The 26,526-nt window shown below is 47.5% G+C and overlaps 1 protein-coding gene across 1 annotated transcript in view; it reads right to left on the bottom strand.

The window, feature by feature from the left end:
- The window catches only part of ADCY3 (adenylate cyclase 3), an 87,709-nt gene that overhangs the window by 37,334 nt on the left and 23,849 nt on the right, over window positions 1–26,526 (bottom strand). The window contains exon 3 of the mRNA XM_005686948.3: window positions 10,462–10,611. Within this exon, the coding sequence (XP_005687005.1) occupies window positions 10,462–10,611 (150 nt within the window). The remainder of the gene's footprint in view (window positions 1–10,461; window positions 10,612–26,526) is intronic.

Raw genomic sequence — 26,526 nt, 5'->3', positions numbered from 1 at the left:
TCTTGGAGATAATGAAGGGAACAGGGAAGCCTGGTGTGCTGCAGTCCATAGGGTCTCAAAGAGTTGGACAGGACTTCGTGAGTGAACAACAACAACAAATCAACATTAAAAATGCACGTGCCTGGTTCCTCAGAATGTTAAATACAGAACTACCATATAACCCAGCGATTCCACTTGTGTTTATTCCCCAAACGCTTGGAAAGCTGGGACTCAAAGAGATACTTACACACCAACAATGCATAGAGACGTCATTCACAAGAGCTGAAAGGTGGATCCCGTCAACAGATGAATGGATATATATATACACTGGAATATTATTCAACCTTAAAAAGGAATGAAATTCTGATACATGCTACAACACGGATGAACCCTGAAGACATTATTCTAAGTGAAATAAACTAGTTACCAAAGGACAAATATTGTAGGATTCTACTTATATGAGGGGGCTTCACAGTGGCTCAGTGGTAAAGAAACCATCTGCAATGCAGAAGATGTGGGTTCAATCCCTGGGTTGGGAAGATCCCCTGGAGAAGGAAATGGTAACTCATTCCAGTATTCTTGCCTGGGAAATCCCATGGACAGAGGAGCCTGGTGGGTTGCAGTCCATGGGGTCACAAAAGAGTCAGATGTGACTTAGTGACTAAATAACAACAGTAAGGTGTATGAGGTACCTAGAACAGTCAAATCATAAAGACAGAAAGTAGAATAGTGATTTCCAGGGGTCAGGGAACGGGAGGATGAAAATTTAATATTTAATGGGTGTAGAATTTCTGTGTGGAATAATGAAAAAGCTCTAGAGATGAAGAGTGGTGATGGCTGTACAACATTGAGAATGTACTTAATGTCACTGAACTATAAACTTCAAAACGTTTAAGATGGTAAATTCTACCTTATGTATATTTTATCACAGTAAATATACATATATATATACATGTTCACACTTATATGTATACACATATAATTTAAAAAATGCACTGATCAAGCAATTCCACTTCTAGGTTTTTAGCTTTCAGATAAATTTATATATATATAATTGCTAAGTCGTTTCAGTCGTGTCCGACTCTGTGCGACCCCGTAGACTGCAGCCTACCAGGCTCCCCCGTCCCTGGGATTCTCCAGGCAAGAACACTGGAGTGGGTTGCCATTTCCTTCTCCAGTGCATGAAAGAGAAAAGTGAAAGTGAAGTCGCTCAGTCGTGTCTGACCCTCAGCGACCCCATGGACTGCAGCCTTCTAGGCTCCTCTGTCCATGGGATTTTCTAGGCAAGAGTACTGGAGTGGGGTGCCATTGTCTTCTCCAATTTATACATATATAATATGGTATCCCTATAAAGATATCTATTATAGTAATGTTTGCAGTAGCATAGAACTGGAAATAACCTAAATGTCTACTTATAGGAGCCCTTTTAAATAAATGATGTTACCTCTACACAATGGAATTCAACACAGTCACAAAAAGCAAGAGGCAATGCAATATGGACTTGGAACCCTCTCTAAGGGACTGGGTGAATAGAGAGTGCAGAAGAGTGAACATACCATTTGTGTGTGAAAAGTCTATATAGGCACACCTCGGAGATATTGTGGGTTCAGTTCTGGAACACTGCAATAACGTGAATATTGCCATAAAGTGAGTACATGGATTTGTTGGTTTCTCAGTGCATATAAACGTTCAGTTCAGTTCAGTTCAGTTGCTCAGTCGTGTCCGACTCTTTGCAACCCCATGAATTGCAGCAAGCCAGGCCTCCCTGTCCATCAGCAACTCCTGGAGTTCATTCTGACTCACGTCCATCAAGTCGGTGATGCCATCCAGCCATCTCATCCTCTGTCGTCCCCTTCTCCTCCTGCCCCCAATCCCTCTCAGCATCAGAGACTTTTCCAATGAGTCAACTCTTTGCATGAGGTGGCCAAAGTACTGGAGTTTCAGCTTTAGCATCATTCCTTCCAAAGAACACCCAGGGCTGATCTCCCCTAGAATGGACTAGTTGGCTCTCCTTGCAGTCCAAGGGACTCTCGGGAGTCTTCTCCAACACCACACTTCAAAAGCATCAATTCCTCAGTGCTCAGCTTTCTTCACAGTCCAACTCTCACATCCATACATGACCACTGGAAAAACCATAGCCTTGACTAGATGGACCTTTGTTGGCAAAGTAATATCTCTGCTTTTCAACATGCTATCTAGGTTGGTCATAACTTTCCTTCCAAGGAGTAAGCATCTTTTAATTTCATGGCTGCAGTCACCATCTGCAGTGATTTTGGAGCCCCCCAAAATAAAGTCTGACACTGTTTCTACTGTTTCCCCATCTATTTCCCATGAAGTGATGGGACCAGATGCCATGATCTTCGTTTTCTGAATGTTGAGCTTTAAGCCAACTTTTTCACTCTCTTCTTTCACTTTCATCAAGAGGCTCTTTAGTTCCTCTTCACTTTCTGCCATAAGGGTGGTGTCATCTGCATATCTGAGGTTATTGATATTTCTTCTGGCAATCTTGATTCCAGCTTGTGTTTCTCCCAGCCCAGCGTTTCTCATGATGCATATAAGTTAAATAAGCAGGGTGATAATATACAGCCTTGATGTCCTCCTTTTCCTATTTGGAACCAGTCTGTTGTTCCATGTCCAGTTCTAACTATTGCTTCCTGACCTGCATAGAGGTTTCTCAAGAGGCAGGTCAGGTGGTCTGGTATTCCCATCTCTTTCGGGATTTTCCACAGTTTATTGTGATCCACATATAAAAGTTATGTTCACATTATACTGGAGTCTATCAAGTGAACAACAGCATACCAAAAAATACTTCATTGCTAAAAGTTTTTAACTGTCACCTGACCCTTCAACAAGCCATGATCTTTTTGCTGGTGAGGGCCTTACCTTGATGTTGACGGCTGCTAACTGATCAGGGTGGTGGCTGCTGAAGTTTTGGGTGACTGAGGCAATTTCTTAAAATAAGACAATGAAGTCTGCAGCATCAGCTGACTCTTTCATAAATGGTTTCTCCATAGCATGTTTCTCCATAGCATGTAAAACTTTCAGAACTGGAGTCAATCTTCTCAAACTGGGCTTCTGTTTTATCAACTAAATTTACATAATATTCTATTAATAAAGTCTTTGATGCCATTTCAACAATCTTCACAGCATCTTCACCAGGAGTAGAATCTTCTTTGCTCATTCATAAGAAGCCATACTTCATCTGTTAGTTTCATCAGAAATCAGTCACATCTTCAGCCTCCAGTTCTAATTCTGTCTCTCACTATTTCTACTACGTCTGCATTATTTCCTCCACTGAAGTCTTGAACCCCTCAGTCATTCATGAAGGTTAGAATCAGCTTCTGTTAATGTTGATATCTTGACTTCTTCCCATGAATCACAAATATTCATAATGGCATCTAAACTAGGAAATCCTTTCCAGAAAGTTTTCAATTTACTTTGCCCAGATCTATCAGAGGGCTCACTCCCCATGGCAGCTATAGCCTTACAAAATGTATTTCTTAAATAACAAGACCTGTAAGTTGAAATTACTACTTGATCCATGGGCAGAAGAATGGATGTTATGTGGGCAGGTATGAAAAAAACATAATCTTGTACTTCTTCATCAGAGCTCTTGGGTGACCAGGTGCATTGTTAATGAGCAATAATATTTTAAAAGGCATCTTTTTTCTAAGCACTAGGTCTAGATGGAGGGCTTCAAATATTCAGTAAAAATATGCTGTAAACAGACGTGCTGCCGTCCAGGCTTTGTTGTTCCATTTATAAAGCACAGGAAGAGGCGACATAGCATAATTCTTAAGGGTCCTAGGATGTTCAGAATGGCGAATAAGCATTGGTTTCAACTCCCAAGTCACCAACTGCATCAGCTCCTATCAAGAGAGGCAGCTCATTCTTTGCTGCTTTGGAGTCAGGCATTGACTTCTCCTGTCAAGCTATGAAAGTCCTGGATGACATCTTCTAATAGGAAGCTATTTCATCTACATTGAAAACCTACAGTTCAGTGTAGCCACCTTCATTAATGATCTTAGCTAGAACTTCCGGATAACTTGCTGAAGTTTCTACAGCAGCACTTGCTGTTTCACCTTCCATTTTTATGTTATGGAGATGGCCTCTTCCTTAGACCTCAGAAACCAACCTCTGCTGGCTTCAAACTTTTCTTCTGCAGCTTCCTCACCTCTCTCAGCCTTCATAGAACTGTTGAGAGTGAGGGCCTTGCTCTGGATTAGGCTTTCGCTTCAGGGAGGGTTGTGGCTGGTTTCATCTTCTATCCATATCACCAAAACTCTCCATATCAGCTATAAGGCTGTTCTGCTTTCTCAGGAACTTTTCCTTTGCATTCACAACTTGGCTAACTAGTGCAGGAGGCCTAGTTTCTGGCCTGTCTTGGCTTCTGACATGCCTTCCTCACTGCTGCTGCTGCTGCTAAGTCGCTTCAGCTGTGTCTGACTCTGTGTGACCCCATAGATGGCAGCCCACCAGGCTCCCCCTCCCTGGGATTCTCCAAGCAAGAACACTGGAGTGGGTTGCCATTTCCTTCTCCAATGCATGAAAGTAAAAACTGAAAGTGAAGTCGCTTAGTCGTGTCCAACTCTTAGCGACCCCATGGACTGCAGCCTACCAGGCTCCTCTGTCCATGGGATTTTCCAGGCAAGAGTACTGGAGTGGGGTGCCATTGCCTTCTCTGCCTTCTCACTAAGCTTAATCATTTCTAGCTTTTGATTTAAAGTGAGATTCATGTGAGTTTTCCTTTCACTTGAACACTCAGAGGCCCTGTAGGGGTACTGACTGGTCTAATTTCAATATTGTTGAGTCTCAGAAAATAGGAAGGTCCGAGGAGAGGGAGAGAGATAGGGGAATGGCCAGTCAGTGGAACAGTCAGAATAAATATTATTTATTAAATTTGCCATATCAGATGGGCGCAGTTCATGGTGCTCCCCAAATAAATACAATAGTGAAAGCAAAAACCCCTGATCACAGATCACCACCACAAATCTAAAATTAATGAAGAAGTTTGAAATATTGTGACAGTTACCAAAATGTGACCCAGACACACAAGATGAGCAAATGCTATTGGGGAAAAAAATGGTGCCAGTGGACTTGTTGGTACAGGGTTGCCACAGTCTTTCTTTTCCTTTCTTTTTGGACACACCGCAGCTTGTGGGATCTTAGTTCCCCAACCAGGGATTGAACCTAGGCCCTCTGGTCCGGAAAAGACCCCGATGCTGGGAAAGATTGAAGGAAGGAGGAGAAGGGAGCAACAGAGGATGAGATGGTTGGATGGCATCACCAACTCGAAGGACATGAATTTGAGCAAACTCCAGGAGAAGTGAAGGACAGAGAAGCCTGGCGTGTTGCAGTCCATGGGGTTGCACAGAGTAGAACGTGACTGAGCAACTGAACAATAACACTTCAATAAATAAATAACAACAGGAGCAACAGTGTGTCTTATGGCTGGCATTACAATGGAAGCCCAAGGACAAGGGAAAGACTCCTTCAAAGGGAAGAAAGTAAGAATCTGGCAACCTAAAATTCTTTATCTGATTAAAAAGTGGCTTTCAAAATTGAAATAAAAATAAACTCTTCTAGCAATTAAAAATGGGGAGGAATTTAGTGCCAACAGACCTACATGAAAAGCAGTATTACAAGGAGTTCCTCAAGAAGGTGGAAGCACAGCAATGAAGAAGTGGAGTATAACCGATGATAAAGTATGGGCAAACACAGGTAATGACTATTAACTGTGAAAAAATGATAATTGTGTAAGACTCTTCTGTGGGGTTTAAAATATATGTTGAATTAAAATACATCACAATCGAATCACTATGTGGTACACCTGAAACTGAGAAGATATTGTAAATCAACCACATCCCGATTTTTTAAAAACCTGAAATAAATAAATAATAATACACAGTACAGTGGCTAGAAAATGTGGGGGAGGGGGAATTAAGTGTTGTGAGGTCTTTCATTGTGACCAAAGAGGCAAAAATACTTTGGGGTAGATGCAAATGAGTCATAATTAACATTTATTGTTCTTATTTCATTTTTGAAAGGCATTTTGATACATACACATGCTAGGTCAAAAATCAAGTTCCAACAAATTTCACAGGGCTAAAATCATACACTTCAGTTCAGTCGCTCAGTCATGTCTGACTCTTTGAGACCCCATGAACGGCAGCATGCCAGGCCTCCCTGCCCATCACCAACTGCAGGAATCTACCCAAACCCATGTCCACTGAGTCAGTGATGCCATCCAACCATCTCATCCTCTGTCATTCTCCTTCTCTTCCTGCCCTCAATCTTTCCTAGCATCAGGGTCTTTCCAAATGAGTCAGCTCTTTGCATCAGGTGGCCAAAGTCATACAGAGCATGTTCTTTGACCACAGTCAAATTAACCTATAAATCAACAATAAAATGATAATTTTTAGGAACTTCCCTGGGGGCACAATGATTAAGACTGTGTACTCCCAATGCAGGGGGCATCAGTTTGGTCCCTGGTTGGGGAATTAAGATCCCTCAGGCTACATGGTGTGGCAAAAAAAAAAAAAAAAAAAGATAACTTTTAAACAGTCCCCAGATATTTGGAAATTAATTAATGTACTCCTAATGGCTTAAAGCTCAACATTCAGAACATGAAGATCATGGCATCCGGTCCCATCACTTCATGGGAAATAGATGGGGAAACAGTGGAAACAGTGGCTGACTATTTTTTGGGGCTCCAAAATCACTGCAGATGGTGACTGCAGCCATGAAATTAAAAGACACTTACTCCTTGGAAGGAAAGTTATGACCAACCTAGATAGCATATTCAAAAGCAGAGACATTACTTTGCCAACAAAGGTCCATCTAAGTCAAGGCTATGGTTTTTCTAGTGGTCACGTATGGATGTGAGAGTTGGACTGTGAAGAAGGCTGAGCGCCGAAGAATTAACGCTTTTGAACTGTGGTGTTGGAGAAGACTCTTGAGAGTCCCTTGGACTGCAAGGAGATCCAACCAGGGAGATCTCCATCCTAAAGGAGATCGGTCCTGGGTGTTCATTGGAAGGACTAATGCTAAAGCTGAAACTCCAATACTTTAGCCACCTCATGTGAAGAGTTGACTCATTGGAAAAGACTTTGATGCTGGGAGGGATTGGGGGCAGGAGGAGAAGGGGACGACAGAGGATGAGATGGCTGGATGGCATCACGACTTGATGCAGACATGTTTGGGTGGACTCTGAGAGTTGGTGATGGACAGGGAAGCCTGGCGTGCTGTGGTTCATGGGGTCACAAAGAGTCGGACACGACTGAGCGACTGAACTGACTGAAACAGTTCATGGATCAAAAGCACCTCAATGGATTTAGAAAATATGAATTTCAGAATTTAGAAAACTGAACTAATTGACAACAGAAATATGACATATTGAAACTTGTGGGATAAAGCTAAAACAACATAATGAGGGAAATCTACGGCAAAAGTACATGTTTTAGAAAAGAAATGCTGAAAATTAGCTATATATATTCCATTTCAAGAAGATAAAAAATAACACCAAATTAATCCCAAAGAAAATAGAAGAAAATGACAAAGTTAGAAGTATAAATTAATGAATTATAGAAATGTACAAAAAACCAAAAAGGTGTTTCATTGAAAAGGCTAAAAGGTGAATTAACCTTGGTAAAACAGATTAAGAAAAAGTTTAAAAATAGAAAGCACAAATTACCAATATCAGTAATGAAAAAAGAAACACAAATCCCATAGACAATGATACATGGAGATAAAATACAACACACGTATAGCAACAATTTGAAAATTTAGATGAAATGGATAAGTTCTTGAAAAAACAAAAACTTTCCAAAACCCACACCAAAGGAAATACAGATCCTTACTTTTTAGAGGAACCAATCTACTCATAAAGAAAAACTCCAGACCCAATAGGGCTTCACAAGTGAATTCTTCTAAAGATTAAAAGAGTAACCTAAAAGAGGGAAGATTTCTCCAGTTAATAAGTTGGCATAACTATGATACCCAAACCTGTCAAGGACACAGAAAGAAAGTTAAAATGGAAAGCGGGTCTCATGTACATAGTCACAAAAGTCCTAAAGAAAAACACAAGCAAATGTTAACTCACAGGTGGCAGAACTCCAGGGCTTTTCTTGTCCTCCAAGGGATTGACACAGATTATCCCATTTTACCTGCAAATGTATTATCATCTACACTTCACATATAGGGAAACTGAGGGCCAAAGACAGAAAGAACTAGCCTAAGGGCACATTCAGGCTCAAGTCCACTTGATGGACACTTACAGGCACCTGCTGCACCGCAGCAAGGCCTGGGGGTGTGTCCCTCCTCTCCCTTCACCTCCCTGGACCTCTCATTCCGGGGCCAGTGTCTGCCCTGCTGCTGCCACATGGCCTGAGCAGACAGCCAGACACCCTCTGGCTACTCCATAGCGTCCAGGAGGCCTGGAGCACCCAGGGGTGGTTCTCTCTGCCAGGCCCCAGGCTCCCTGCACTGACCCTGCCAGGAGCGAGCATACGGCCCGGGCATTAGAAAGCAGGCCTAGTGGCCTGACCATCACCGCTCCCCGCTTTCCAAGTTACAAAGCACTTATGTCTGTGTTTCTCATTTGACCCTCAGGGAACCCTCGGCAGGATGATGATCATCAACATCTCCACTTTGGAGCAGCAATACTCCCACTCTGGAGATGAGGGAAGTGAGGCTCTACAGGGTAGATAACTTGTCCAAATCATCCACACATAGAATAACGGACCCAGGGTGAGGCACAGGGCCTTTCTCACCACCCCAGAAAGCCCCCACCAAGCACCGTGGAACATGACTGAAGATGTCCTGGATTATACACTATGAGACTGACAAGATCAACCCAGATGAGTGTGCTCAAAACTGCACACACTATATAAAAAAGAACCCTCCAGTCCAGCTGAGTAGTGACACACACATTTTTTTTAATGTAGAGAACACAGAGGGATGCCTCCACAGTACAAGAGATCAAATGCAAACAAGAACCAGGACAGTACAGAAGGCAGAAAGTAAAGAATGCCTTTGAAGGGGCTCAATAAAGCCAGCAAAGCAGGATTCTTTAAATACGTTCCAGCCGCAGCAGCTCCTCGGTAACGACAGGACACAGGGCCGAGGAGAAGGGGACGGGTGTGATGGCTCCTTGCCACCATGGAAGGCAGGATGGTTCCCCTTCTAAAGCCTGTCTTCTGAAGGAGATGAGTCCAAGGCTCGGCTCAGAAGCTTCTAGATCTCATTGGTAAACAGAGAGAGAAGGAATGCCCCAGGACAGAGGAAGCCAGGACACACCAGCTAAATGAGCCAGTGTGTGCCTTCAAACAGCATTGTCTGGAGAATGTGAGGTTCTCCAATGGAACCCCCCGAAACTACTGCCCTGCCCACCTGGGTGGCAGCGTCCAGGAAAATAGCAGTTTCAGTGAACCTGCTGAGCCCGGAGCAAACAGCACCACCTGAACACAAAGTGACATGGTTCCCAGAGCAAAGAGGCATATATTTTCAACCTACTGAGTTCGTTTATTCGGGGGAAGTCAACCTTTGGAGAAAAGGAAACTGGTGGATGAGATTTCTGAAGACCTTCAAAAAGCATTTGAGACGAGCCCAGAGCAAAAACTATTTAAAAGACTGAGTCCCATGAGAGCAGGGAGCTTCTGCGGTGGACGAGGCTGGAGTGAAGCCAGTAAACACAGCGTGGGCACAGCAGGCACTTCTCTCAATGGAGAAATGTAAACAGTGGGCTCCCCAGGGGCTGGGCTGGCTTTACCGTGTCCACAAATGACTTAGCAGGAGAAGGCAGTGGGGAGCTTGCCCTGAGTGCCAAGGAAACAGTGCCCGTGGGAGGAGGGAGGAGGGGATGACAGACTTCACCCGAAAGGACCCTGAGGCCAGGGAATGTGTCTCCCACCCCCACCCCACTGCAGGGAGCCCTGGGCACACAGGGCACACAGAGGGAGTGGCAGAGGGATGAGCGATGCCTCCCAAGAAACTGTGGTGCTGGGGAAGACTCTTCAGAGTCCTACGGACTGCAAGGAGATCAAACCAGTCACTTCTAAAGGAAGTCAATCCTCAGCATGCATTGGAAGTACTAATGCCGAAGCTCCAATACTTTGGCCACCTGATGCAAAAAGCCAACTCACTGGAAAAGACCCTGATGGTGGGAAAGACTGAAGGCAGGAGGAGAAGGGGGTGACAGAGGATGAGATAGTTGGATCATATCACTGACTCAGTGGACATGAGTTTGAACAAACTACAGGAGACAGTGGAGGACAGGAAAGCCTGGTGTGCTGTAGTCCATGGGGTCACAAAGAGCTGGACACGACTGAGCAACTGAACAACAACTCTAGAAAAGAGAATTCAAACTCCAAGCCCCACAGAGCCCTGGAGACCCAGAAGCAACTGGGCTCACTCCCTTCCGACAGGCCCCAAACTGGGGTCCCAGGCTGGTACTGCCCCAAGGCCTTCCCCAGAGAGCCTGACCTGCTGCTGGCTCTGCTCCTCCAGGTTCATCTTCACCTCCAGAGACTGGCGGGCCTCCAGGAAGGCCTTGCGGTGCTTGCGGTCTGCCATGTAGTAGGACATGATGCCCACGACGATGGCGCACAGGTAGAGGAAGACGTTGGCCAGAATCTGCATGCCAAGGAGGAGAGGAAAGGACAGTGGTCAGGGCCCACCTTCAGGAGAGGGAGGGGACCAAAATCCACCCCCAAGTTGCCCAGGGTCCAGCAGAGTCTCCGGCCTTGAGCAGGGATTCAGATCCCTGGAGTAGACCCTGCCCCCCACCATGGATGCCTGAAGCTATTCAAGGGTGTGGCTCCAGGCCTGGAAGACTGGCAGGAGGACCAATGTTCTCCCATCCTCCTTTACATGGTAGCCAAGCTGGCCCATCCCGCCCACTGCAAGGCCTGAGTGGTCCCTCCATTACTCATCCATCCACCCACTCACTCATTCAACGACCACTTACCCTTACTTCGTAGGTGCATTTAGGCACTGTGCTGAATAGCTGGGGAGAAAGTGAAAGAAAGCTACTGGCCAGGCGTGTATAATCCTAACAGCTGCAGGTCATAGGGAATGTCACAGGAGACCAGAAGAGGTCCTAGGCTGATTCCATTGTCACAATGCTACCTGACATGTGAATCACAGGTTATAGACCTCTAGGATTCACGTGCATCCTTTGAGCTGACTCACCTGCCACCTGGTGAGAGGGCAGCCAGCACCAACATCCAGGTCTCACAAGGAACTAAAGCTCCAGGAAGCAGAAGGGGTTTGGGATCTAATGTCGGTCCAGTGAGCTCAGTGTATTGGCACCAAGGGCTTCTTTGGGCATCAAGAGGCTGTTTCCCCAGCCCTGGCACCCTGCAGGCTGCCCTAGGTGTCCCTGGTCCCTAGCTCCCAGAGGCTGCCAGAGGTAACTTTGACTGTGGATCTGACATCCAAACCACATTTCTGGGTGCTGGTTGCTGCCAGCTCCAATCTCTGACCCAACTTGGCCCCATTTGGGGCTGGACCAGGTTCTAATTTCATACTGTTCGTGGGGTTCACAAGGCAAGAATAATATTTTTTCCAGTAGTCATGTATGGATGTGAGAGCTGGACCATAAAGAAGGCTGACCACTGAAGAACTGATGCTTTCTTGTGGTTTAGAGAAGACTCTTGAGAGTCCTCTGGACAGCAAGGAAATCAAACCAGTCAATCCTAAAGGAAATCAACCCTGAGTACTCATTGGAAGGGCTGATGCTTAAGGTGAAGCTCCAATACTCTGGCCACCCGGTGCAAAGAGCCAACTCGTTGGAAAAGACCCTGATGCTGGGAAAGGCTGAAGGCAGGAGGAGAAGGGAGCAACAGAGAATGAGATGGTTGGATGGCATCACTAACTCAATGGACATGAGACTGAACAAACTTCAGGAGATAGTGAAGGACAGGGAACCTGGCGTCCTGCAGTCCACGGGGTCGCGAAGAGTCGGACACGACTTAGCAACTGAACAACAACAAAGGTTCTAGTTCCTCCCACTTCTCTAAGTGGCTGTGAATTCACCACTGGCTGTGAGTCTCCAACAAGGCCTGTTTCCAGGTCTGGTACCTCTTACTCCCCTGAGGCTGCCCCAGGTTCCCTGCCTTGATTCTCTGAGGGCCTGTCAGAGGCGGACAGACCTCTCCTCTCAAGGGTGTGGTTTTGGGAGCAGAAGGTGGAAATTGAGAGGTGGGAAGGGAGACAGAAGTTCTTAGTTCCTGGCCCCAGGGGAAGAAAAGATCAGTCCAGTGGAACACAATAAATTCTGAGGTAGGTGAAAAATGCAGGGAAGTCCATTTTAGATTTTTGAGCAAGAAGGTTTAATAGATAATAAGGCAAGTTCATTGTAACATTAACTTTCTGAGTATCCTTGGTTATGCTGTATCCCTTCTGTTTTAATGTTTCATCGGGGCTGCTGGTTGATACTAACTAGGAGAAACTACCGCCCAGAAAGAAGCTTCCTAAAGAGCTGGTACTTGGCTACCAGTCTGAGCCTGGAGGTGTAGGGGGACACTCAAGAAAGGCCCACTTAGTAATGAATTAATTAGGAGGTGAGACGTACAATAACAGAGGTGTGCTTGGTGCTGGTAATCAAGTCACTGGGTGATAATTTCACAAGCTTCTTAGACAGTTGGTTCTGGCAATTAACAACAGCCCGATCTTGGGCCTGAGCAGCTCTGATGGCCTACACCACTTGTGGGGCAAGCAGGTGGGATATCAAAGTCCTTTGGGACATCTTCTGCACCTTCTTCTGGACCATGACAGCCCATTCCCATGATCAATCAGTATCATTATGGCCTCAGGCCACTTTATTAAACACCTGATGATCAAAAAAGCTGCCAATTCATAATTTATGTTCAGTGAGTCAAAGCAAATCACACAGATCACTGGGTCTCAAAGCCAGTCTACTTTGAGGTCCAGGAAACTCCACCAGCCCAGAGGCCACTCTCCATGGGGCCCATGGGGCCTTAGAAATCTGCATGCCCTCAGGTTCATGGCTCAGGAAACTAGACTGTCAAGGTCAGGCTGCTCCCCATGTATACTCATGGAACAGCGGCACCCCATCAAAGCCCACGGGAGGGCAGTCCAGATACAGTAGCCACCAGGCCGAGAGTCTCGGGACTGACAAGGCTCAGGGTCCTGGAGGGTAAGGGAGGGGCCACACATCTGGACCCAACACCTGCCAGTGTCAGCAACTGAACCAGGGGCTCCAGACAAGGTGGGATAACCTGGGGCCACCGGCCTGTGTCTGCCCTGGCCACAGCCAACCTGGGCTGTCACACGGCTGGGGACAGAGCTCCACACTCAGGGGTCTTCCTGACCACCCATAAGGATGGAAGAGGTGGGCTGTGTAAAAGGTACCATGCTGAGATGCTTGCTCCTTGGAAGAAAAGCTATGACAAACCTAGACAGCATATTAAAAAGCAGAGCCATTACTTTACTGACAAAGGTCCACATAGTCAAAGTTATGGTTTTTCAAGTAGTCATGTATGGATGTGAGAGTTGGACCATAAAGAAAGCTGAGCACCGAAGAATTGATGCTTTTGAACTGTGGTGTTGAAGAAGACTCTGAGTCCCAAGGACTGCAAGGAGATCAAACCAGTCAATCCTAAAGGAAATCAACCTTGAATATTCATTGGAAGGACTGATGTTTAAGCACCGATACTTTGGCCACCTGATGCAAAGAACTGACTCATTGGAAAAGACCCTGATGCTGGGAAAGACTGAAGGCAGAAGGAGAAGGGGATGACAGAGGATGAGATGGCTGGAGGGCATCAGTGACTTGATGGACATGAGTTTGAGCAAGCTCCAGGAGTTGGTGATGGACAGGGAAGCCTGGTGTGCTGCAGTCCATGGGGTCGCAAAGAGTCAGAAACAACTGAGAGACTGAACTAAACTGAGCTTGTGTCAGGGATCACTGTTATGCATTACCTCCTGAGGCATCCACCAAAGAAAACCAAACTTGCAGACAGACCAGCAGAGAGCAGCTCTAGTGGAGAAGTTTCAAACCAAAGATTATAATCCCAAAACTAGAAGACGATTCAGGTTTGGTTCATGCCTGGGGCCGTGTAGGCAGGACAGCATTCCTTTCATAGAACTGTACATATTTTATTTATTTATTTTTTTGGAAACAGTAACAGACTTTATTTTTTTGGTCTCCACAATCACTGTAAATGTTGATTTCAGCCACGAAATTAAAAGATGCGTGCTCTTTGGAAGAAAAGCTATGACCAACCTAGACAGCATATTAAAAAGCAGAGACATTAGTTTACCAACAAAAGTCCATCTAGTCAAAGGTATAGTTTTTCCAGTAGTCATGTTTGGATGTGAGAGTTGGATTATATAGAACTGTACATATTTTAAAATAAAATCCATTTTTGCAATGCCACTTGCAGGAACAGAGTCTAGAAAGTACATTCAAGAGGAGCCCTGGACTCTGGCACTGCCCCTTGCCACCCAGGTGCTGCCAGGTCAAATAACCAGCCCGAGTTTGTGTCATCATCTTTGAGCTGAGAGAGGGACTGACTCATCTGGAAGGTCCCTCAGCCCTGACATTGGTCCTCTGACCTCACTGAGGACAAAGGTTGGGACTGGAGACCTGGTCCCAAGAGGCCAGGGGAAGGACAGCAGGTTGGTTCCAGGTTGGTTCCAGTTTGGCCAGAGACCCACACTGCCTCTCGTGCCCAGGGCACCCCTGGTCCTGGGAAAACTCACCCCCTTCCTGACCTGTGCTCTTAGCTGCAGGGATATGGAGGCAAACGGCCGCATCTGGGCCATGCGCTGGAGGCTCAGGTGGGTCCTGCAGGTGCTCTCCACGCCAGGGAACCCCCTCCACCTTTTAGCGAGCGCACCTGTTTCCAGGTGATTCTTCCCACAGTCCCAGGCCTTGGGTCTCCTGGAGCTCCCCCAGTTCTCTAAACTTGCTTCCCCTGAAGAAAAGGCCCTCAGGGGGTACAGCTGCTCTAGTCCACCTGACCCCTCTCATGTGCAGCCACCGTTCTGAGGCCTGGAAGGAGCTCGGTAACCCCTCAGGGCCAGGCAGAGGTGGAGAGAGGCTCAGTCCACAACAACAGACCAACTCTCAGCCTCCAAATCCAGGACACAAATCCGCCAGGTGATGCTGCCTAGCCAAGGAGACCTGTAGCCAAGGAAGCAGGGGTCTGCTCTGGGGAGGGGCCAGGGGATGCATTGCAACAGGTCCCCTGGGGTGATGGGGGCCCAGCTGCTCTGCCCCAGGTGTGCACAGGTGAGTGGCAGAGCAGGCTGCACTCCCAGGGGACCCCGAAATGCAGCCAGGGCCGGGAGCCCCTGCTCTTGTCCAGTTCCCTTGCCTGTAACACCCCCTCACATCACACCCTCACATCCTAGACAAGGGCACGCACCTTATCCGCCTCATCTCATTGAATCCTCACAAGACAGGTGATGTTATTCCGATTTTACAGGAGAAGAAACTGAAATTAAACAAGGGCTCAAACTAGAGGATGAGGTTTCTTCCTGCTCGCTCAGTCATGTCCAACTTTTTGTGACCCCCATGGATTGTAGCCTGCCAGTCTTCTCTGTCCATGGAATTTTCCAGTCAAGAATACTGGAGTGAGTTGTCATCCCTTCTCAAGGGGATCTTCCCGACCCAGGGACGGAGCCCGCATCTCTTGCGTCTCCTGCAAGGATCCTCCTGCAGGTCATCTCTTTATCACTAGCGCCACCTGGGAAGTCCTCGCTTCTTACTCTTTGATGCACAATCCCATCCTACAAGCACCCTTGCCTAATTTATATATTTATAACCCCACCTTTTCCCAGAAAGGCTATTAGATATTTTTTAACACTAAAATTAAAATTTCCACCAGGATACCAGCCCTAAGGCACTTACTGCGAGCTGCTTGCACTTTTCATCTGAAACAAAGCAGTACATCGACAGATTTCCACAATTTCCATACACATGGGTGGTCACTGGCTCTAGGCTCGGGAATTCCTAAATCACCTGATTCATATTTATAAATGTAAGTGTGTCTCACTTAGCAAAAGGAACGTGCCTCCCAAAAACGTGCTTTGAAAAAATGAATTGTGCCTCCTTCGGCAGTGAGCCCCCACCCCCACCCAGTGCTGCACCGAGGAATCAAAGGTGACCAGGAGGCCACCCCAGGGCCCACGAGCCCAGCGCTGCCAGAGAAGGTCTAGGTCCAGGGGAGGCCACGATGATGGACAAGGCGGGCAGCTGTCATCTCTCTAACTCATCTGCTAGTATTGCCTCTCACACTACAGTTTAAAAGCTGCAGACCCAGCTTTGGCCCAGCTTTTGCAAACTTTTGGCCGCCAGGAAAGCTTGAACCCTGGAGAGAATCTGAGATGTGTCTTTCCTGTGATTACGACAAATGGGCTTCTTCAAGCTGAACCTTGAGCTCTGCTGGTCTGAGATGAATTTTCCGGTGCTCCCACTCCAGTGAGTGGGGAAGGGCCTTCTTGTCAGAATTCAACTCCTCCCCCCCACCCCACCCCCAGCTGCCTTTCTTGTACTCACTGCTGCATAAATACCTCCCCCAACACCCCAGCCCACGGGCTGCCCCTCTTCCTGCTCAACCTCCATCTCCCTTCTCTCCTCCATCCCCTCCCCAGCCTCCTCACACAGGGTTCTGTCCTGTCTCTCATGGTCAGGGCACCTGGTAAGGCCAGCACTGCTGGCCTTCTCAGCCCTGTGTCCCCAGAATCCACCCCAGACCTCATCCTGCATCTGATGCTCAGGGAGCCAGAGCAGTTGGGCTGGACACACCAGGTAATGAAACCACAACACAGATTCCCCGCTCAGCTGACCCCTTCAGCCTCTGAACACAGATAAGCAGACAAGAAACCATCCTAAAGTCAACCTCTGGCCCCCCACGACCTCCCAGGACCCAGCCTTCTAATTAACATCCTATCTGCAGCACCCCACCCTCTCCCATCCTAAGATCAGAGAGGAATGGGGCTCAGTCACTCCCCCAGGATGGTGCGGACCCCCAGGACAGCAGGAGGGGGACAGTCTGAGAAATATCCAGAATATAAAGCAGAGCATACAAAGCAGCAAGAGAAGGGTAGAGATGGGTGGGGTGCCGTGTTCATTCAGGAAGAGGTTAGATGGCATTACACATGCTCCAGAAGAGAGATGGGGTCTCCGAAACATGGTAACAGGCTCTGATAACGCAGCCAGTGAATGAGTGTGGCCCGAAGCCTCCGGCTCCACTTTCCAGTTCTGAAAGTGAGCAGCGGCCCAGATGCGCACACCCTCACTCCTGCTCCTCCCCATGGTCCTGGGCTGGCCGCGACAGCACCACGACCTGGCTGCCCACCTAGACAGGCAATGCCTGAGAAGACTGCTCTAGGGTGCCGTTGAGGTCACCTCTTCATGCCCTAGTGGCCTCCTTTAGACTGAGCAGCAGTCTTATTTCAAAAGAATTGTTCCTTGAGATGAATGGAGACAGTAGCATGAAAGCATATACACTACCAAAAGTAAAACAGATAGCCAATGGGAATTTGCTGTATGACTCAGGAAACCCAAACCGGGGCTCTATAACAACCTAGAGGGGTGGGAAAGCATGGGAGGTGGGAAGGAGGGGACATGTGTGTACCTGCGGCTGATTCATGTGGACGTATGGCAAAAATCAAACCAATATTGTAAAGCAATCATCAATTAAAAATAAATAAACATAACTATAAAAAAGAATTGTTCTTTTTTTCCTTTTAAATACAAGATTCTAAAAATAATGAATAAAATGAATGAATCTCCCAAGTGGGTAAACAATCAGACTAAAACTTCGTCTAACCCACGACAGCTGGACCAAGTGTTTATAATACCCCAGTTCAGAAATGCAACCGTGAGAAAAATCCTTTACAAAATCCTTCCTCTTGGAATTTGACGAGTCACCATGTCCTGCACAGCCCCTAACAGCCCACAGGGACAGGGGTGGCTCTAAGTGGGGCTCTAAGATAGAAGTCACCCCACCAGAGGCAGGCTCATGGCTCAAGTACCCAGGCTAACCTTGTTCTGTAAGCTCATTCAGGCCTGCAGATTCCAGAACATTCCCCAAATGGGAGGTGGAGGGGAAGACTGCAGTTCCAGGGTGTCAGCTGTCCTCAGAGATCTTGTGAAGCTCTGCTTCTGGGGGAAGGCCTCTGTTCATTAAAGCTAACTTAGATGTTTTGGAAAAAAAACTCTCCCAGGAGCTGCAAGGCAGGAAGGAGCAGGGGAGAAGATACCTCTGCAGCAACCAGCCTCCACAACCTAAGGAAGACGGGCCAGAGCCTGCAATGACAGCCACACAGTGCCCACCGGGTCCCCACCTGGGAAGCCATGCTCCTGGCAGACCCTTGGAGGGGCCCATTGGTGGATGAACACATGGCAAGGAGGCTGGGCCATGCAGTCACAGAGAACCTCCCCCATCACCAGCAGGCTGTGTGGCCTGGAGCAAGTCACTTAACCTCTCTGAGACTTGGCCTCCTCATCCTCACCGTAACCCTGAAGGCTGTTCCACTAAAATTACAACAGATTCTCCGCAACACCACCTAATAGAGGGGTTGGCACAAAATAGGTTAATGACATTTTTTAAATTTCTTCCAGAGAAGAGAAGGAAAATTGGTACCTAACACTTTTTATTTTAGGCTATGCTGTGTGGCATGTGGGATCATAGTTCCCCAACCAGGGATTGAACCTGTGCCCGCTACATTGGGAGCGCAGAGTCTTAACCACTGGACCACCACGGAAGTCCCCCTAATAACACTTTAATGAAGTTTTACAAGAACTTTCACATTCATGGGGTCTCCTAGCAATGCTGAAACTGGAACACAGATCTCCTTTTTCATTTTTCCCCCTACAAGCACAGAGCTTAAATTTCAAGACATTAAAAAAAATTCTGTCGTGGCTCAGAAGAGCAAACATCAGAAACCAGCCTGGCCAGGCATGGGTGGCCTTGGGGCAGGTCCACCACCGCTTTCTTGCCCAGCAAGCACACCACCCAAACACAAGGCCAGGGCCACTTTCCCCACATTCCTCTCTTGGTAGCTGATTTGTGATATGGGTCAGCAGAGGCTGGGTGAAGTCTATGGGGCTTGGGGACCCTGGGAGCTCAGCACCCAGTGAAGACCTGGAGAATTTATGCGTATGGGGAGGTCTGCAGTTGGTGAGGTCATGCTCCCGTGCCCACCCAGGGTGAACGCCAGCATCCTTGAGCCGAGAGATGACTGGAGTCTCTCGTCCATACAACCCTACTTACACAAAACAGAGCTCAAGCCTGGGGCTCTGAGACAAGCTCTTCCAAGTCAAGGGTTTTGCCAAGTTTCCACCACCTGCCTCAAAAGGACTTCCAGAAGCTTCCTACTTGTTTAATAGCTTGGACATGGCTCTGCTAAAAGATGTTCAATGTTCACCCTCTTCCAAAACAAAGATGACTTCCAGATAGTCATCCAGCCATCTTGACATGTGACACAAGGTCCCTTGTGACCTGCTAGGTGACCAGAAGAGCTTCCAGGTTGTGCACTGGGGCACCACTCCAGACTCAGACGCGACGGCTCCCCTGAAGACACAGAACAGAAGCCCTGACTGCAGGGCTCCCATGCCACTCTTACGTCTTGCACGTGGCTGCTGCCCACCAGGCTCCCCTCACTCCAGCCGCACTGGGCATCTCTCCAGTCTCTAACAAGATGAGCTATTTCAGGGCTCTACAGCTCCGTCCGGAACACCCTGTTCTCTCCCTTCCCCGACCAGCGGAGGGCTGGCTACACACTGAAATGATGCCCTGACTTAACCAGGTCAAGCATAAGCATGCAGCGCACCCTTGGCCCTTAGTCATGCCTCAGAAACCGTTAGCTGCTGTTACTATTCCAAGATTATCTCCAACACCCCTCCCTGATTCCTGGACAGAACCATCCATCCATCCACCCGTCAATTTAGTGAATGCCCACCCTGTGCTAGGTAGGTACTTGGCATTTAGCAGTGAATACGGCAGAAAAAGTCCCTACTGTCATGGAGCTGATGATTTGGTAACAAAAGACAAATAAGCAATAAATGATTCAACAATAAGAGTATCAAAACTCAGCAGAGAATAAAAATGAGTGAGTGACTGGGTGGCTGCTGTAGACTGAGTGAGGCAGATGGCTGGACCCCATTCTTCACTCCCCTGTAATGTCCTGTTCAGCCACACCTCTGCCATGGCCTCAGGGAGAGTGATGAGGTCCTTCCCTCCTGCTGACTCGGACTGTGTGATCTACTTTGGCCAAATGGATGTCCGTGCATATGATACAAGCAAGAAATATGCTTGCTTCCCGCTCTGTGCTGCTGCTGTCACCATGAGAACAACATGTGCCAAAAGTTCACTGGTCCAGTAGAATGAGAAACCCATGGAGGAGAGCTAAACTGAAGCTGCAGCTTGTAGCCAAAACCAGCTAAAGCCCAGCCTACATCAGCCACACCCCAGCCAACCCACATCCCAGGCAACCCACACACATGTGAGCAAGAAATGTGCGGTTGTGACCCACTGACGTCTGGGCTGTTTGTTACAAAGCATGAGGTGAAAACAGCTGACTGTGGTTAGATGGTTAGGATAGGTCTCCCTGAGCAGTGTTGTTTAAACCGAGATATGAATGCCAAAACAGTCCCAGTCACAGGAAAAATCAGAAGAAAGAGCCTCTTGGATGGAGAATACACTGGTGCAAAGACGCTTTCCCATGAGACAATCCTCCCCCCTCCACCTCCTGATGCATCTGTGTGTGCCACCCAGACAAGGACACAAGCAACACCTGTGGTCAGGGTGTGTCTTGTACTCACATTTGCAGCTGCAGGGCCTGGCCCAGTTACTGGCACAGAGCAGAAGCTAGCTGCACCGAGGCCTATCATAGAAAGAAACTGGACGAACAGTCCATTCTCCACTGTGGTGTCGCTTTAGCAAGAGCCAAAATCCAGCTGCAGAAAGGCTGGAACAGTTCTCAACTGGGGTGGGGTGGTGGTGATCTGGGGGCCATTTGGCAATGTGACTGGGGACATTTTTGATTGTCACAACTAGGAAGGTTGTGCCAGGGGAGGATGCTCCTGGCATCTCTGGGGTGGAGGCCAGGGCTACTGCTGAAGACTGCACGGTGCACCAGGCAGCTTCCACAATGAGGAACTGTCCAGCCCCAAATGTCAACAGCTCTGAGGTTGAGAAACCCTAGCCCAGAACAATGCCTTCTTCCCTTTTGATTCCTGAGTCTTCACTTGAAACCTGCTTAAGCTTTTGGACTGAAGCACAAGGAACTCTGAGGACAAAGATGGAACAAGAAGATTTATTTTTATATCAATTGTAGACCTCATGGGCTAAAAGGACAACACTACCAATACTTGCTAAATGAAAGGACACAGCAGCCTGACAAACGCACCCACAATGGACAGAAGGAAGGTCCAAATCCCATAGATAGAGACGATTAAGACCAGAGAAGGGTACCTGGTCTGTTTCCTCCCTGCAGGAGCAGATGCAGGAATAAGCATCTCACAGTTGGCATTTGATACTGATGAAGGATTATCCGCTTGAAGTCTATGGACCAGGTTAGGGAGAGTCAGTGAACCTCTGAAATTGGTGAGAGGGGGATTTTTGCCCTCTTCTGGGGAGCAAATTCCATTGCTTTCACCAGATTCTCCAAAGGGTCTGTTTGCCCAGATGATGAAGAACCACAAAACAAATCAAAAGTGCTCCATCTCCTCATGCGGCTTCACGGCAGAAATACAAAACATCAGGTCACGGCTCCTTGTGTCTCTTCTTACATATGTGACCCCATTAGTCACCTTGAGTTTTTTCCACAAGCCAAATGATTCCCTTTCTACTTAAAGGAATCTATTTTTTAAATGTTTAATCATGTTTGGCTTCAGATTTTGATTTTAAACTCAACCCACAACTGTCCCAAGTTCTTACTGAGTGATGGACCCCATACTGGGTCCTGGAGAGTGAGAAAGAACTTCAAGAGCCCAGATCTACTACAGGAAATGCAGGAAACACAGACTGGGAGAGGAGAGGAGGGCAGGCTGGCAAAGGTGGTAGTCCCTACTGTACAGCAAAGTGATGCAGTCACACATATATGCACATTCTTCTCTGCATTCTTTTCCATGACGGTTTATCACAGGATATTGAATATAGTTCCCTGTGCTCTACAGTAGTCCCCAAGAAGGAGTAAAATGGGCTAGTCACACTCAATTGTGCGTTTTCACACATGCTGACAACACAGAGCTTCTATATACATATTAATAGATGGATCAGTAAGTGTGTCACTGTGTGTGTGCTCAGTTGGGTCTCTTTGCAACCCCATGAACTCTACTTTGGCCACCTGATGAGAAGAGCTGACTCATTAGAAAAGACCCTGATGCTGGGAAAGATGGAAGGCAGGAGGAGAAGGGGACGACAGAGGATGAGATGGTTGGATGGCATCACCGACTCAACGGACATGAGTTTGAGTAAGCTCCGGGAGTTGGTGATGGACAGGGAGGCCTGGCGTGCTGCAGTCTATGGGGTCACAAAGAGTCGGACACGACTGAGCGACTGAACAAGCCAGGATCCTCTGTCCATGGGATTCTCCAGGCAAGAATACTGGAGTGCGTTGCCAGGCCCTCCTTCAGGAGATCTTCCCAATCCAGGGATGAACATTCAATCTCTTATGTTTCCTGCATTGGCAGGCATGTTCTTTACCACTGGCACCACCTGGGAAGCTTTACTATGTGTGTGTGTGCTCAGCTGTGTCTGACTCTTCGCAACCCCATGGACTGTAGCCTGGCAGGCTCTTCTGTCCATGGGATTCTCTCGGCAAGAACACTGGAGTGGGTTGCCATCTCCTCCTCCAGGCTAATACTTGGATAGTAAAAGCAATTTAACCCAATTTCTCACAAGGACCAAAGTTAAATACAGAAAAGGCAAAAAGTAATAAACTGAACACTCATGGAAGTCACCAGAACAACGAGAGGATTCCAGCTGCCTGCTCTGACCTTCTCACCTCTAAGTAGCCCTACCTAGATTGAGTGCAGAGATCCTGACTTCCTGGAACTTTGAGTGAGCTTGAGAACAAATGCACCAGCCCAGAGGAGCATACCATCTGAAGACAGAAGGAGAGTTCTAGAATCCCAGCAGTATGACTGCCACACAAACAGCAAGACATGGAAGGGATCTGCAGTCTCACAAGCACACGGAAGCCCTTGTACACAGAGCCACGGAACTCAGCCAACTTGGGATTCCAAGGACTCCGTACCTCTCGATGCAAGATGACTCATGTCCTAAGAGTAGAACTTTCTGCAGATTCTCAGCTGCAGAAACCCGTGTCATGGCTTTCTCCTTGGAGATTCGATTCCCTCTCTGCTCTCTGAGTGCTTCTGAGGGATTACTCAGCCTCGCTCAGCCCTGCAGCCTCCCAGAGCCTTGCCTGGAGACACCCAGGATGTGGTTTTTTAGTCACTGGTTCTGACTCGACCCTTCAGTGCTTATTCCTTAGTTGCTGTTTCTCTAGTTTCTGATCCAGGTGCACTGGCATCCCAAGTATAACTGATTAAGACTCAGGAATCTAAATTTTGCACCCCCACTCCAGGTGATTCTCTTTTATTCACTGTTCTAGGTGGTAGGCCTGCAAGCTCAGTCGCTCAGTCACCTCTGACTCTGCAACCTTATGGACTGTAGCTCTCCAAGCACTTCTGTCCGTGGGATTCTCTAGGTGCTATCAGTTCAGTTCAGTTCCGTTCAGTCGCTCAATTGTGTCCGACTCTCTGCGACCCCATGAACCGCAGCATGCCAGGCCTCCCTGTCCATCACCAACTCCCGGAGTTCACCCAAACTCATGTGCATCGAGTCAGTGATGACATCCAGCCATCTCATCCTCTGTCGTCCCCTGCTCCTCCTGCCCCCAATCCCTCCCAGCATCAAAGTCTTTTCCAGTGAGTCAACTCTTCGCATGAGGTGGCCGAAGTATTGGAGTTTCAGCCTCAGCATCAGTCCTTCCAATCAACACCCAGGACTGGTCTCCTTCAGGATGGACTGGGTGGATCTCCTTGCAGTCCAAGGGACTCTCAAGAGTCTTCTCCAACACCACACTTCAAAAGCATCAATTCTTTGGCCCTCAGCTTTCTTCACAGTCCAACTCTCACATCCATACATGACCACTAGAAAAACCATAGCCTTGACTAGATGGACCTTTGTTGGCAAAGTCATGTCTCTGCTTTTCAATATGCTCTCTAGGTTGGTCATAACTTTTCTTCCAAGGAGTAGGCGTCTTTTAACTTCATGGCTGCAATCACCATCTGCAGTGATTTTGGAGCCCCCCAAAATAAAGTGTGACACTGTTTCCACCGTTTCCCCATCTATTTTCCACGAAGTGATGGGACCAGATGCCATGATCTTCGTTTTCTGAATGTTGAGCTTTAAGCCAACTTTTTCACTCTCCTCTTTCACTTTCATCAAGAGGCTTTTTAGTCCCTCTTCACTTTCTGCCATAAGGGTGGTGTCATCTGCATATCTGAGGTGATCAATATTTCTCCTGGCAATCCTGATTCCAGCTTGTGTTTCTTCCAGCCCAGTGTTTCTCATGATGTACTCTGCATATAAGTTAACTAAGCAGGGTGACAATATACAGCCTTGACGTACTCCTTTTCCTATTTGGAACCAGTCTGTTGCTCCATGTCCAGTTCTAACTGTTGCTTCCTGACCTGCATATAGGTTTCTCAAGAGGCAGGTCAAGTGGTCTGGTATTCCCAAGTCTTTCAGAATTTTCCACAGTTTATTGTGATACGCACAGTCAACGGCTTTGGCATAGTCAATAAAACAGAAGTAGATGTTTTTCTGGAACTCTCCTGCTTTTTCCATGATCCAGTGGATGTGGCAATTTGATCTCTGGTTCCTCTGCCTTTTCTAAGACCAGCTTGAACATCTGGAAGTTCACGGTTCCCGTATTGCTGAAGCCTGGCTTGGAGAATTTTGCTATAGTAAATATAAAAACAAAGACAATATCCTGGAACCTTCCTGGTTCTTTAAACCAAACTGTGAACACTGCAATCGCTTAACATCAACTCCCTCTGCTTACTGCCTGTTTTTCTTCTGTCCATTTATTCTCTTTCCTAACAATCTTCTGATCCTTCTCACCCTGAGTTACATAGTCACCATCACACACTGGCCTGGGAGGAACCTGCCAGGCCACGGCCCAGTCCTCTCCGTGCACCATCTGAGTCATGTGACACACAAAGACTTTCAAATTCCACAACTCAAATTTAAAGTCCTGGCAAGCTATCACCGTTCCTAACTTTCTTCAGCCTCAACTGTCTTGAATTAGCACCATCTGAGTAGGCTCCCAACCCTGACAGCACCTGAAACTCACCTGGGGACCATGCCTGGGCAGCATCCCAGAACAGTGAAATCTGAAGCCCAGATGTGGGCATCGTTCAAAAGCTCCCAGGTATAGCCCAGGAACAATGGGAACACCCAAGCTTGTTGCAGTCTCCCCAGCCAGCCCCAGGCTGAAGGTCCCATTTCTGCCAGCCAAGGGTTGGCACAGTTCACCCGACTGTGTATCCAAGATAACAGCACCCAGTGCCAAGCAATCTGCAGTAAGCCTTTGTTGGCTGACTGTTCTCCCTGTTGTTGGTGTTCCTTTCCACACCTCCAGTGGGTCATTCATTCCATCTGGTCTTTCTGGGTCTTCCTCATTGTCCTCCTCCTGCCATCATCTAGCCCAAACCCTCACCTCCCCCAGGACTGGGCACAGATTTGTTTCCCTGGCCCTTCTCTGGTCTTGCTAATCTACCCTCTGTTGAGTTCAGTTCAGTTCAGTTGCTCAGCCGTGTCCAACTCTTTGCAACCCCATGAACCGCAGCACACCAGGCCTCCCTGTCCATCACCAACTCCAGCAGTCCACCCAAACCTATGTCCATTAAGTAGGTGATGCCATCCAACTATCTAATCCTCTGTAGTCCCCTTCTCCTCCTGCCCTCAATCTTTCCCAGCATCAGGGTCTTTTCAAATGAGTCAGTTCTTCGCATGAGGTGGCCAAAGTATTGGAGTTTCAGCTTCAACATGAGTCCTTCCAATGAATACCCAGGACTGATCTCCTTTAGGATGGACTGGTTGGATCTCCTTGCAGTCCAAGGGACTCTCAAGAGTCTTCTCCAACACCACACTTCAAAAGCATCAATTCTTTGGCACTCAGTTTTCTACCCTCTGGGATCATGTTAAAATTCCACAATTACCTTTTTGAAAGTTCCATCTCCTGCTCAAAACACCTCAAGAGCTGCCAATTTTCCTCATTCTGGTACACAAGATCCTACATAACTCTGTTCCCTAGGACCTTTTCTAAATATCTCCCACAGTTCCCGGATGTAAACCACCTGCTTTAGCCAAGGTGATGTCCCCAACATTGTCACCCGGCAGGTGCTCCTGAACCTCAGCACATGTCACAGCCCACACTCTGAGGACCCTCAAACTTTTCCACCAAAGTAAGTGTGGAGGAAGCTTCACCTCTTTCCCTGCTGGGGCATGCCGCTTCTGCATTCTATCCCATAAAAACCCATGTTTGTATTAC

Source organism: Capra hircus, chromosome 11 (assembly GCF_001704415.2).
Source record: "Capra hircus breed San Clemente chromosome 11, ASM170441v1, whole genome shotgun sequence".
Taxonomy (NCBI): Eukaryota; Metazoa; Chordata; class Mammalia; order Artiodactyla; family Bovidae; genus Capra; species Capra hircus.
This window is presented reverse-complemented; position numbering and strand designations above follow the sequence as displayed.